This window comes from Culex quinquefasciatus, chromosome 2 (assembly GCF_015732765.1).
Source record: "Culex quinquefasciatus strain JHB chromosome 2, VPISU_Cqui_1.0_pri_paternal, whole genome shotgun sequence".
NCBI lineage: Eukaryota > Metazoa > Arthropoda > Insecta > Diptera > Culicidae > Culex > Culex quinquefasciatus.
The window spans coordinates 34289784-34303798 of record NC_051862.1 but is presented as its reverse complement, the minus strand read 5'-3'; the positions used below and the strand labels follow the sequence as shown (position 1 = coordinate 34303798).

General features: G+C 34.2%; 1 protein-coding gene and 1 long non-coding RNA gene across 5 annotated transcripts in view; both read left to right on the top strand.

The window, feature by feature from the left end:
- The window catches only part of LOC6034176 (MOB kinase activator-like 2), a 259873-nt gene that overhangs the window by 214463 nt on the left and 31395 nt on the right, over positions 1–14015 (top strand). For all 4 annotated transcript variants that reach the window (XM_038257129.1, XM_038257126.1, XM_038257128.1 and 1 more), the window contains one exon: positions 10554–10714. In XM_038257129.1, coding sequence (XP_038113057.1) covers positions 10554–10714 — 161 coding nt within the window. The remainder of the gene's footprint in view (positions 1–10553; positions 10715–14015) is intronic.
- LOC119767752 lies at positions 3444–4257 on the top strand. The gene is made up of 2 exons (XR_005277692.1): positions 3444–3669; positions 3732–4257. It is a non-coding gene; the product is annotated as an uncharacterized LOC119767752 (long non-coding RNA).

The following is a 14015-nucleotide window of genomic DNA, read 5'->3' as shown; positions in this document are numbered from 1 at the left end:
CACGTGTGCCAAAAGTGCGTTTCATCCAAACAAATTCCAAATGTCCAGTACATTCCTATTAATATTATCTCCAGCTAGCAAACCAAGCAAAATAACATCAAGACAAAATCACCCGACCACGGTCAAACTTGCCAATTTGACAACAACGAAAACATTGCCACCTTTCCGAAAAAAAACAACTTTTTCGTCGATAACAGCCCTTGGTAAGCAACCTTATCTCGGCTCTGCCTCCCTATCGGATGGTAAAGCGTCAATTGAACTGATAAGGGGTGGCGACGATGTCTACCAAAAGCAGGAAATCGATAATTAGACGAATCTATTGGGGCTACTACTATTGCTTTGGAGCAATCAATCAAATCAATCCCAGAAGCTCGTAAAGGGATCCAGATCGCTATTATTAACCCTCAAAGACTTATTTTAATTTTATTCTTAATTCATTCTATTTTTTCATCATTTTGTTATAGAGAGTAGTTTTTTTTTTTTTTTTCAAGTAAAGAACAGTGATTGAAATATCTAAAAAATGTTTTTGGTCTTAAAACTTGTCGCACTGAAAAAATTTAGACCAGATATGGAAAAAAAATATATAAAAAAGAATTATTGTATTAAGATCATTTTTTTAAATCTCCAATTTTCAGATAAATTTTGCATTAAAACTAGAGTTGTTCGTATGAGGGATTTTAAAGAAACTTTCATTTCTAAGAAAAAAAAAATCACTTCAAGAAAGTTTTTGGCATATTGATCCAAGCATCTTTTTAAAAACATATTTACATTTAATTTTGTAATCAAAAATCCCAATTCTAAGGTTAGTGTTTACTGAAAACTGCAATTAACTGTAATTTCCTACATTAAAATTTACCAAAAGCAAATCTTCAAAAATAAGTTCAGGTAATTCAGGGTCAACTTATAGGGAACAATTTTCAAGCTTTAAAATTGACAAAAATTAAGAGTCTTTTTAAAATAAACTATATTTTTTAACCAAAAAATATCAGAGAGTACAAGTAAATTGATATAAACAATGTTGCATTCGAAAAGAAAATTCTATCCTAACAATCGCTAAACAAATCTCAGGGGTATTTTTCTTCAAACTCGAGATATTTTTTGATGAATTAAAAAAAGGTGTATGGTATCACCCTAACAAAAAAAAAATCATGTTTTTCCTGCTGAACCCGAATCTACCCACAGAATTGAGCCAGTTCGTCAAAAAACAGATTTTTAATCATTTTTAAGGTTTATATTTTAAAAAAATCATTCTTTCAACCATTAATTTAAAACCAAAAATCAATATTTTGAAGTATTGTTAATTTTTTTGTCAATTTTGAGTCTTACCTTTTTTTTCGGAACAGAAAAAAAATAATCGCGTAAAAAAAATTGCCGACTTTCAAATAAACTTTTTTGATTAAAAAACAATTTACTCCACTTAAAAAAAATGATATCCCGGGCAGACGGTAATAACAAAATTCATGCCATTTCAATAACAAATATTGTTAAAATAACAGAAAGTGTTATGGAATCTTCTTGAAAAATCCATTTTTACATAAGAGTTTAATAACAGTTAATGTTATCATTACAAAATTTGTTATTTGTCTGATATTGGTTGAAAGCCAAATTATTTTTGGAATAACATTTTTTGTTATGGAAGAATACCTCCAACTGTTATTGAGATGATCGGATTAGTTGTTAAAATAACATAAAGTAATAACAACGATTTGTTCGAAGAATAACTCAAAATGTTATTAGTCTGTTATTACAATAATAATCCATTACAAAAAAACATCATAGCGACGAATACCAAATCTTGTTATAAATAACATAAAATGTTATTGAACTAGTATTTTCAAATATCAATAAATGTTATTCCCAGGTTATTTCCGTCTGCTCGGGATGTTTTAGGGGACAAAAACTGCAACATCGCGTCATAGAAAATTATGGATAAAAATGTTGCCACCGAGTTAAGATTTTTTTTATGTTTCTTTTTTTTAACGGAAATTTAGCTGGATTTTTTAACCTCAGTTTTTAATGTAAAATAAAATTTGCTATCAAAAAGTACTTTAATAAGTTGTTTAAATAGTGAAAATTATCAAATTGGAGAAGCGAGTGCTTACCCTGCCAAACATACGAGAATTTCCCCCAAAGATCCTTTTTACAATGTTAAAAAATGAATCAATTTTGAAATTTTCTCATCTTTTCCAAAAAAAATATTGAAATTTTGAAATTATGACCGGCATTTTAAAACGGTTTTTTAATATTTTACCTTTTTAAAAAAAATATATAACTCGGCGGCAAATGTTTGTCCATATTTTTCCATGGCTCAAACGTTTTTTTGTCCTCCAAAACATATGAAATAATATCAAAAATTGAAAAATATGGATTTTTAAAAAATATTTTTTGAGAATAAAGTAAATTAAATTATAGGCAATGTTTTTCCGCGTGCCAATTTATATCTCAACAGTCCTACTCAACCCGAGCAGACGGAAATAACTTGAAAATAACTTTTTTTGATATTTTAAAATACTAGGCCAATAACATTTTACGTTATTTATAACAAAATTTGTTATTCGTCATTATGATTTTTTTGTTATTGGATTGTTATTGTGATAACAGATTAATAACATTATTAGTTATTCTTCGAACAAATCTTTGTTATTATTTTTTGTTATTTTAACAACTAATCCGATCTTCCCAATAACATTTTGAGGTATTCTTCCATAACAAAAAATGTTATTCCAAAGTTGTTTTGGCTTTCAACCAATATCAGACCAATAACAAATTTTGTTATGATAACATAAACTGTTATTAAACCCTTATGCAAAAAATGATTTTTCAAGAAGATTCCATAACACTTTTTGTTATTTTAACAGTATTTGCCCGGAAATACTAACAACTTTGCCGAGTACATTAAACCGATCAATAAATTTCTTCAAAAAACACAGATTTTCGGAAATGTACGTACCATTATTGTACGGAAAGCTGCCACAAAACATTAAATTTAGTGCCAAATAAAAAAAATTAAAATAAAATAAAATGCACAACCGACAGCAGAGAGTTAATTCACACGAAGTTCATCTCGCCGGGTCATCCCGGCTGCTGCTCGTCCAACCAAAGTGCTCATTACAAAACTTGTAACGCCTTAATTATTCAATCGCGCTGCGATAACAACCCCGACAGCTGGTGGGCGCAATCTCAGAACAAACCGCTGCTGACTTTGCATGTAGATCTGCGCGCGCACTTGCTCGCAAAACGTGACTTGTCGAAGATGACGCGATTTTGCGCGCAAGTCGCGCACTAGACGGCTGGATATTGATTTGAACTGGAGACACGGAAAGAATAAGGTGTGATGATTCGTCCAGATATGATTGCGATTTCGTCGACTCAATTGCTTTCCGTGTTCGCAGATCTGGAAGAATCCGCTGCTGGTTAGTAACTGTTGGACCTCGTGAGTGAAGTCATGAGTTGCAGATCTACAGGACTGTTTCAGTTTGAGTGCGAGTATCTGCCGCAACGCGTGATGTCAACCCTGTGTCAGGGTGATGCCTGATCGACGTGTACTGATTGTATGGTGATTGCACAAGGATAGTCAGCTGACAAGCCGCACACTTGGCTTTGATTTGAACACCACTTGGATTAGGTCATCTATCATCACTCCAACGCAAAGTAACATAAAAAACTGATGTTAGTTGCATCATCCAGAACAAGCGCATGACTCACTGAAAATAACTTCTTAAAACAACCAGACAGATCTACCCGGAAACCTTCGCAATCCATCGTGATCCAATAACTTCAAGAGGTATTCCGAAGACCTTGATGCCCACAAAAGCTGCAAGTCAGCCGTCTGACCTGGCCAGCAAAGTCCGAGAACACTCCCCTTCTGCTACGTCACAGCCACGCATGACGTTCTACGTCGTACCAAAAACATCGGACCACACCACCTCGATCGATGATAGTGCAAATACTCGCGTGATCCGGCAAGAAGGACCGCGTCTCGTTTCGCGTTGATTGAGCCTCTCGCGTAGTTCCGTGACCTTCCACAGCAGTTGTGTGGAACCGTACGTGCGCTTGTTTTCGTCCGGACTCGCGCCTCTCTAACACCGGGGGGATTGTCTCTCTACGAACGGCCATCGTGGACATCGCCTGACTTTGTTACGTTCCAAGTAATCAGACTGTTGTTTATACAGCTCGGGCGATGATGTAAATGAAACTGTTTACTTTTTGCGCTGGCCGCTCTAATTTTGATAAAGATACTACGTAGCCGGTACGTGAGATGAGGTTGTTTTCGTGTGTTGTCTTATCACAGCCAGTGTGTGTACAACAGGGCCTTTCTACTGGTGAGCAATATTTACCTACCGTGCGGTGATGATTAGTGCGTAGTTTGTGCCTCGTAGATTGGGCATTTTTCAATTAGGAGGAGTCGGACCACTCGACTCGAGCTCTGCGGTAAAGGAAGCAGGTCAAGCAAATAAAGCTATGATTTTAATCCAGCGTGGTTCTTCTCGGATGACCTTAGTCTGTTTTCGCTTGCTTTGCTAGAACGGAGAGAATTTAATAGACTGCACGGAGAAAAAAGAGTTCTTAAAATCGTGAACAAGCGTTCATGAAAATGGGAACCTCGAACAAATTGTTCAAATTCCATGGTACGATTTTGAAAAACGTACCATGAAATTATAACACTTTGTTCGTGGTTCTCATTTTCATGAACGCTTGTTCACGATTTTGGGATTTTCTCCGTGTGGCAGCCGGAACTGATGCCATAACTAATTAAGTCACACCGCCATAGTGACCGTTTGAGGAAGGAATCCAATTTGCTAAAAATCTTTGAAGTGGATTTCGGTACGGTTAAGCAAACAGGTTGATTTTGTATTGTGTTTTTTTGAGTATACATCTGACCAATTTAAAAAAAAGTAATAAAGATTTCAACCTTTTTTCAACTTCATTTTGAAACTACTTACTTTTCCTGTCATTCTCGAACGACGAAACAATCTACTTTTCTCTACAAGGAATAACAAAGTCGAATAAAAACACTTTTCAAAACCAATGCTGAAAAGTTCTACTTTTCAGCACTGAAATGGATGCTGAAAAGTTGAACTTTTCACCATTTTTTTGGGAAGTAATACATGAAACATTATTTTGATTCTAACGGTGAACTGACTAAATACATGCAAATTTTACTTATAATTCCATTCAAAGGAATTGAAAAAAATGTTGTGTGGAACTCGTTGCAAAACTTGATTTTTTCAGCAATCGTAGTATTTATCTAACTAGGTGTGAACCTCGTTGGATAAATTTACGGCTCTTACCGAAAAAATCTTTTTCAACTGGTTGCACTTACTACTATTTCATTGAAAACACAAAAAAATAGGGATCAACAATAATTTTACAATGATTGTACAAGTTTTTTATGAAAATATAAATTTTCAGCATTTTTTTTTTCAAGGAGGGGAGAAAAAAAATAAACACGTGTTTTTGGACCAAATTTTAGAACTTTTCGCAAAGGGTGTATGCGTCATGGGTGCTTTATCTGTATTTTTATGGTGGTCATTCAAGTCACGGAATCGGCCAAATCGGGAAATAGTAGAAAATTTGTCAAAAATCGCAAAAAAAAATTCAGAAAAGTCGGAAACTTGTAATTTTTGTCAAAAAATCGAAAAAAAATCCCAAGCAAACTTTTTTACTAAAATATTTTCTTCAAATCTACATAAGCACATAACATAAAATTTCATTATTTTAATTTATTCAAGCTTGAAAATCCATTAAATTCCGAAGGCATATTGGGCATATCTACAATGTTGTTACAAACATATTTTCAACATGAACTCTTGGAAAGTTTGATTTTTTGATTAAATCATAAGTGATGACACATAACTGATTCATATTCTAATGATTTTTTCTTCGAAAACATTAAATTTTAATTCAGTTCTTTAACTTTTTGCTACTTTCTTTTCAAATGGGATTTGAGTAGTGCGTCCATCCCGGGAATTCCCGGGACAAAAATCTTGAGATTTTCCTTATACCGGGAATTCCCGAATCCCGGGATTTTTTTATTTTGTCCCGGAAATTCACGAAATTGAAACAAAAATCACTTTTGGTCTGGAAACTCAGATTTGGTTATAAAGCATTAGCAAATTTGTATTTGGCATGTATAAAAATTTATTTGGCTTATAAGGGAAAATTATTAAAATTTTAGTTTACGGATCCGCAAAATGCCTAGTACTGAACCTATTTTTCATTTAATTTTATTTATTTTTTAAATATTTACGTTTTATTGCTTTATTTATTGTAAACATGAAAAAAATCATAATGAATTATTTTTCATCAAACATCGGCATCTGGAGCAAATTAGGACAATAGAAACGAATTAAGACATATTTTTGATATTTTTTAATTAACAAGACAATTAGTACACCAATTTTCAATTTTTTTGCTCTAAAATATCCTGTACCTATTCACCTATTCATACTGCAGTCCCGATTTTTCCCAGTTGGCGGTAGTGACTTAAAGATAGTTTGTAAAATATGTTTCATATTAAACATGAATTTCTAAACTTTTCTAAAATTTTACATTGGATGGTTTCATTTGATTTGTTTTCGTTTCTTGGTTTTTTACAGTTTCAATGATTTTTTTTAGCTTTGGTAGTCATCATTTCATATAAAAAATAAAGAAATATATTAATTAGAATTTTATGATTATTAATATGAAATAATTTGAATCACATTGGATTAAAAATTACGATTCATTAAAAATCCAAAGCATAACAAAGAACAAAAACCAATTTTTTAAATATTTTTTAAACTAACTAAAAACTGCTGTTCTTGTTCAGATTGAAGTAAAGATTATCACCAATTAACAGTATTTAGCTAATGCTATGGTTGTAAGCTTGAAAAACATAACAAATTTTATGAAAACATATAATTTATGACTGTTTGAAAAAATCCCGGGATTTGAAAAATATTTAAAAATTTATTATTTTTTTTATTAAAATTGGACGCCCTAGATTTGAGTGACCATCCTGAAAAAATATTTCGAATGTTTTCGTAGCTATTTTTTGTTAAATGTAATATTTTATGGTGACTAAGGATTTTTCTGAGCATGAACAAAATACTTAAGATTTGATAAATATTTGTTTAGCAAATTTAATAACGTCTGAAAAACATAAATTTTAAAATTTCTTCAAATGTGGACAACCTTCCGAAATCAATTAAAATGTAATTATAGGGCTTGAGATAATTTGTCTTTATTTTGTGTGAAACTTTCTTTTAGCTTTTCAAAAATTAGGTTTAAAAAAGTCTGGCACCTATTTGGAGAGATTTTTGTACGATGGCCTGCAAAATATTTGCTGTGCTTAAAAAGTAAAGCTTAAAATTTTTAGCAAAAATACATTACATATGGGTAATTCTCTGCCAACTCACACAGCAGTTGCCCCGACCCCTCTTCGATTTGCGTGAAACTTTGTCCTAAGGGGTAACTTTTGTCCCTGATCACGAATCCGAGGTCCGTTTTTTGATATCTCGTGACGGAGGGGCGGTACGACTCCTTCCATTTTTGAACATGCGAAAAAAGAGGTGTTTTTCAATAATTTGCAGCCTGAAACGGTGATGAGATAGAAATTTGGTGTCAAAGGAACTTTTATGTAAAATTAGACGCCCGATTTGATGGCGTACTCTAAATTCCGAAAAAAACGTATTTTTCATCGAAAAAAACACTAAAAAAGTTTTAAAAATTCTCCCATTTTCCGTTACTCGTCTGTAAATTTTTTTGGATTATATAATTTTATGGGAAATTTAATGTACTTTTCGAATCTACATTGACCCAGAAAGGTCATTTTTTCATTTAGAACAAAATTTTTCATTTTAAAATTTCGTGTTTTTTCTAACTTTGCAGGGTTATTTTTTAGAGTGTAACAATGTTCTACAAAGTTGTAGAGCAGACAAATACAAAAATTTTGATGTATAGACATAAGGGGTTTGCTAATCAACATCACGAGTTATCACGATTTTACGAAAAAAAGTTTTTAAAAAGTTGGTCGTCGTCGATCATGGCCGTTCATGGTCACCAGCGACAGACACGGACGACGAAACAAAGAGAAACGCAAAAAGTAACTTTTTTAAAACTTTTTTTGGTAAAATCGCGATAACTCGTGATGTTTGTAAGCAAACCCCTTATGTCTATACATCAAAATTTTTGTAATTGTCTGCTCTACAACTTTGTAGAACATTGTTACACTCTAAAAAAAATAACCCTGCAAAGTCAGAAAAAACACGAAATTTTAAAATGAAAAATTTTGTTCTAAATGAAAAAATGACCCTTCTGCGTCAATGTAGATTCAAAAAGTACATTAAATTTCCCATAAAATGACATGTTCCAAAATTTTTTACAGTCGAGTAACGGAAAATGGGAGGATTTTAAAACTTTTTAGTGTTTTTTCGATGAAAATACGTTTTTCGGAATTCTGAGTACGCCATCAAATCGGGCGTCTAATTTTACATAAAAGTCCCTTTGACACCAAATTTCTATCTCATCACCGTTTCAGGCTGCAAATTATTGAAAAACACCTCTTTTTCGCATGTTCAAAAATGGAAGGGTCGTACCGCCCCTCCGTCACGAGATATCAAAAAACGGACCTCGGATTCGTGATCAGGGACAAAAGTTACCCCTTAGGACAAAGTTTCACGCAAATCGAAGAGGGGTCGGGGCAACTTTTCCCAATTTCGTGTTGGTAGAGAATTACCCATATGCATATTTTTATGAGTCATCGTTCTTTATCAATATCAGCCTTTATCAATAAATAGCCAAACAAATTAAAATTGCTTCATGTAAACGACGAACATCGAAATTTGGATGGCTTTTTCAAGAATATCTCATTGATAATTTTAAATAATTGTCCTTCGACTTTGACGGACAATGAGTGCGAATTAGTTAATAGTTCAAGAAAAAATGTGTTCAAACATTTCATGGCTATTCTCTTTTTACATAATAATTAACAAAACCAAAATTCAGATTCAGAATATTTTTCCATCAAATGCTAAAATGCCAAATAAGTCAGTTTTGAGTAAAAGTCAAGTAAAAGGTTTCATATTCCAAAAAAATCCTACAAAACCTAGATTTTCAAACTCGAGCATGTTTACGATTTGTTCGACGACTTTATTTCATCTTAAATCTAATGGTTTTAATGTGACATTTTGATCAACAGCTTGCTTTAGCTTTGAATTTGCTGTGATTATGTCTCACTCTTGTTTAGATATTTATTCAAATTTAATATCCCCAACTTCCTCAAATTCTAGCCATTAACAAATCGAAAACAACCATTTTACGACTGATCCCGGGCAAATGTTTCCCCTAGGAAAAAAATAGAAACTGTGTTTCAGCCCATTGCTACAACATAAATCAAACCCCAAATAGCACACTATAATTTTGTGTGTGTGCTATTTTGAAATATGATAAAAACCCCTCCCAACAACAACCACTGACTGCGTTCAACCAAAATCTTCTTCCTCACGACTCTAGAGTCTAATTGGCACAGCTGCTTCTAGACTTGTGTGTGCTGCTGCAGTCTCACCATAGTGGCGAAACTCTCTTCCCCGGTGGCGGCGGCTTAGCGAGAGGAACTAATTAGACGATATTATAGCGCCACGCGGCCAACCAGTGTGTGTGTGTGGTGGCTAAACGGGAAACCGGGGAAACACCAATTAATTATGTTTTTGGGGGGTGAATGTCGAAAGCAAAATTTAAACAGACCAGAGTTGAAAAGTTTGGCTTAAATTGAGCGATTTTTCCTCAGATGTTGCTGCTGACCTACAGGTCAGTGGGTCTTTGAGTTAGGAAATTTGTGAAAAAATGGTAACCGTTTTTCATGGTAGATTAAAAAGCCGTTTCTGATTTTGTAGAACTGGTAAACATTTGAATATTGTGAGAAGAATTCTAAAGTACAATAATCGATTAAGGGACTTTGATCGAGTTCCAACATAATTTAAGCCAAATTTAAGTCGCTTGATGCAGTGCTACAAATCCGTAGAACTACCCCAACAACAGCAGATAAGAGCACCATAAATCTTCACCAAAGCCCTGTACTACACTCTCTGGCTTCGGGAGAGGTCAGTCTGCATCAGATTAGCCCCATTGTGCCATAGCATGGCCATTATGCTATCCAACCAGCTTCTGCTGTTGCAAACTCCAACTCTCCAACTCCCGGATTGCGACGATTGCGTTCTCCGCTGTAAATATAGCATAAAGTCTCTTGAAGCAGCTAACTTAGGCGTTCGAAACCCCAGGCCGCGTTTTATGCTTCATTTAGTTTCGTAATTGTTTCGATCTGACCTCAATGCTCCAAGAACTGTGTGTGTTCACTACGTTCGTACTCCCTTTGCCGCTGGAGATGTCAGACTTGATGGCCTTTTCCAAACCCCGCTAGAAATTTGGGTCATCGTCTGGTTTTTTTTTTTCGGAACCAAACCAACCCCTCGCAATTGAGCTCTGATTTATGACCTATCTCAACGAATACCATGGTAGAGTGATTCTTCAACCGCATACTAATCAAATTCTTAACTTCTTTTCCACCATTACAGAAAGGCCCGACGTAAGGAGCGAGACGGAGACGCGAATCAGGCCGACACAAAGCTATACCTGGAGGAGGGAGTGCTCGAGCGCAAATTGCCCGATGCTGATCTGAGGTTACTGGTGGACCTGCCCGCCGGCCTAGACTATAATGAATGGCTTGCCTCGCACAGTGAGTATTGTTTGTTATGGTTTTGTTTTGCGTTTTAAGGACTCGGGTTTCTTTTTATTTCGGGGGCCGATCATGACCAGTTGTAAAGGTCACGTGCGGCACGTCAGGCCATCAAAGTTTAAGAATGACAATTAGAGATGTCGATTTGAGGCCATGGTCATCATGTTTTGAAATGGTTTCGTTTTGCGACCTTTATTATAAGACTCCGTCCACAAAGGATGTAGCATTTTTTCAACTGTCCCTGTTGAATTGTAGCATTTCGTGACAATTTGCATGACCTTCTTGACATTTTGGCTTACTATTTTTCCATAGAGGTCAAAACGAGCCACTTCTGTTGTAAGAAAAACTTTGCTGCTCTTATTTTGTGTTTTATTCTTATATGTTACTACCCATCATCGAAAAACCAAACAGCTAATATCCCAATCCCCTTTGGAATTGCCTTGGTTAAGATTTGGTGATGAACACAAAAAACACGATTTTCTCAGAATACTTGATTTGGCCAAATTATAGCCGAATCTCCAATTGCTTGAGTTTCGTATTTAAACAAAAACATTTTTTTTATATTTTTTTGGAGACTAAAAAGACATCTCTTGAGCCAAAAATGATCATGGTTTCGGATATAAGAAATTTTGAAAAAAATGTGTTTTTTAATGTCAGAAAAAAAAACTGACAAAAAAATCTAAAAAACGTTTATAAAAACCGAATTGAAAGCAAAAACACTTTTGGAAAAAAATAGAAGCTTAGAAATTTACTACAATTTTCTTTCTTAGTAGTAGTTCTGCACAATTACGCAATTTATTTGCGATTTTTTTATTTTCTTTTTTCATTTGGATTCGTCAATAGAAGCAATTTTGCATCATTAGTTTTTCCATACAAGTCTCTATACATTTTTGGGGTTTGGTCATACAAAAAGGGTATGTAAGTGTATTAAATTCAGTATCAACACAGAAAAAATGTAAATTTACTCGACACGCAAAAAATAAATCACATGTTAACTCAGTTGATGTAAAATTGAGAGTTGACGTAAACATCCGGATCTCACGTAAAATCATGTTTTTACGTATAATTTATTGCAAATTTGCATCAAATTGCATTGAAATTTAAATGTTTTATGACGTGTAAAAGTGTTACATTATAAATGATGGGGATATTTTTGTGTGTGTAGAGCAGAGATTTTCTGAGCGATTTGGTGTCTTGGGCAAAGTTGTATGTTATAATAAAGACGAGGAAAAAAATACACACACAGAAAAAATATCACCAAAAGTTCTACTTCTAAAATTCGTATTTTTTATGTTTCGAAATTTTTGATATGTTTTAGGAGAAATAGACATCTTCAAGGTTAGGTCGTTAGCTCAGTCCAGGTGTAGGAGTCGTCTCCCTGGGTCCTGTCCTGGTGGAGTCGCTGGTAGGCAGTTGGACTCACAATCCAAAGGTCGTCAGTTCGAATCCCGGCGTGGATGGAAGCTAAGGTGTAAAAAGAGGTTTGCAATTGCCTCAACATTCAAGCCTTCGGACACCTAGTTTCGAGTAGGAATCTCGCAATCGAAAACGCCAAGGCAATGCTGTAGAGCGAATAATTTGATTTTTTTAGACATCTTCTTAGCAGATATGTATTTTAGAAAAAAATCGTGCTTTTTGTAAAATATCGAAAGCCTGGACAAAACTAATGTAAAATATTTTTTTAAGTGTAATCTGATTTGCAATCGATGAGTGTTCTATTTTTTTGTTGAATGTACCATTTTTTTACTTCATGTAGGTATAAATATTCGATTTCATTTCGTTTTTTGGATTTTTAAAACGAAACAGAAACGTACCCCTGAAAAAATGTTTTTGAAAAGCTGAGAAATATTTCATTTTTTTATAATTTAGTCAGAACTATGGAATTGGGAAAATTATCTATTTGTAGATCTTTTAAAAATAAAGTTAGATTAAAACAAGAATTGATAACATTAGAAAATTTCACACAAGGGTCCTGATTTTCGGTTCAATGAACAGAAACCACTCACTCATCGCCTATCCATTCGTCGCCTATTCTAACCCGCTAGCATTCATGAGCGAATGAGTCTGGCAAGCAGCCAGCGAGTGGCCCGAACTGTTCACTCAGCGAACAAATACATCGTGAAAATATTTGCCTACTCCGTCGCTCGACGACACTCACACAATACCATGCTCAGCGAAGAGCCACTCTCACAAAATTCCAGCGCGGCAGTCATTTTGTCTTCACGCCCTCAGTTTGCCATCAATTTGATTTTTTCTTGGTGGAAGTTTCTTTGAATGGTGTCTATAATGTTATTAAATCAAAATAAATGCACAATTTAATTGATAACATTGATTTTAGGCAACCCAAATCAATGAGTATAACGCAGCGCATCAGAGAAAAAAATGTTTTCAGTTCAGAGTGATCGGAGACGATCGGCCTGTCTGAACCGTTCGGAGACTGAGCCGATCAGAGAGAGAAGGAGAGTAGAAAAGAGAGAGTTCGGGAGCGAATGGTTTCAAAGTGACAAACAGTAGGAATTCATCAGGGCAGTATCGCGTCGCCTGCTATTTGTGCTCGCGAATGGAGTGGTTGATTTTGAGCAATCAGGACCCTTGATTTCACATAGTTCAATTTTTTAACATTAGAAATCAGAGCAATTGTTTCTGAGATATCCTTAGTTGAAAATTAAGGGGTAATTAGGTAACGCTTAGAAAAATACATTTTGATTTCCAAATTTTCGATTACAAATAAGATTTTGCTTTAAAAAAATATTTTCAATATTTTTTTTCTCCAGGTTTTCTGCATTTCAAAAAAACGATTTTTACAAAAAAACATATTTCCTAAACTAGAATTTGCACCAACACGCACTATGCAGGGTGGCCACTCAAGTCGGGAAATCGGGAAAGTCGGGAAAAAGTCGGGAATTCGCCAAAATCCGCCAAAAATCGGGAAAAAGTCGGGAATTTATGATTTTTTGTCAAAAAGTCGGGAAAAGTCGGGAATTATAAGCATGCTTGATTGAAAATTAATTTTTTTAACTCTTGAATAATTTTGCAATATTTTGTACAATTCTCAAATTGAATTCACTCAATTCTGCTTTAATAACATACTTTAAATTTAAGGTTCTTTTCACTATTTCAATATATTTGAGTATGGAAAAGCTGTTTAAGACATTCAAAATCTTAATTAATATTGGAGTCTTTGACACAGATCTTCATGATATTTTTCATGATTCGTATGATCTCTATAAATATTTGTTTATCATACAAGAGGTAAAGTTAATGAAACACTAATATAAAAATAGAGCCTAATGGCCAGCTT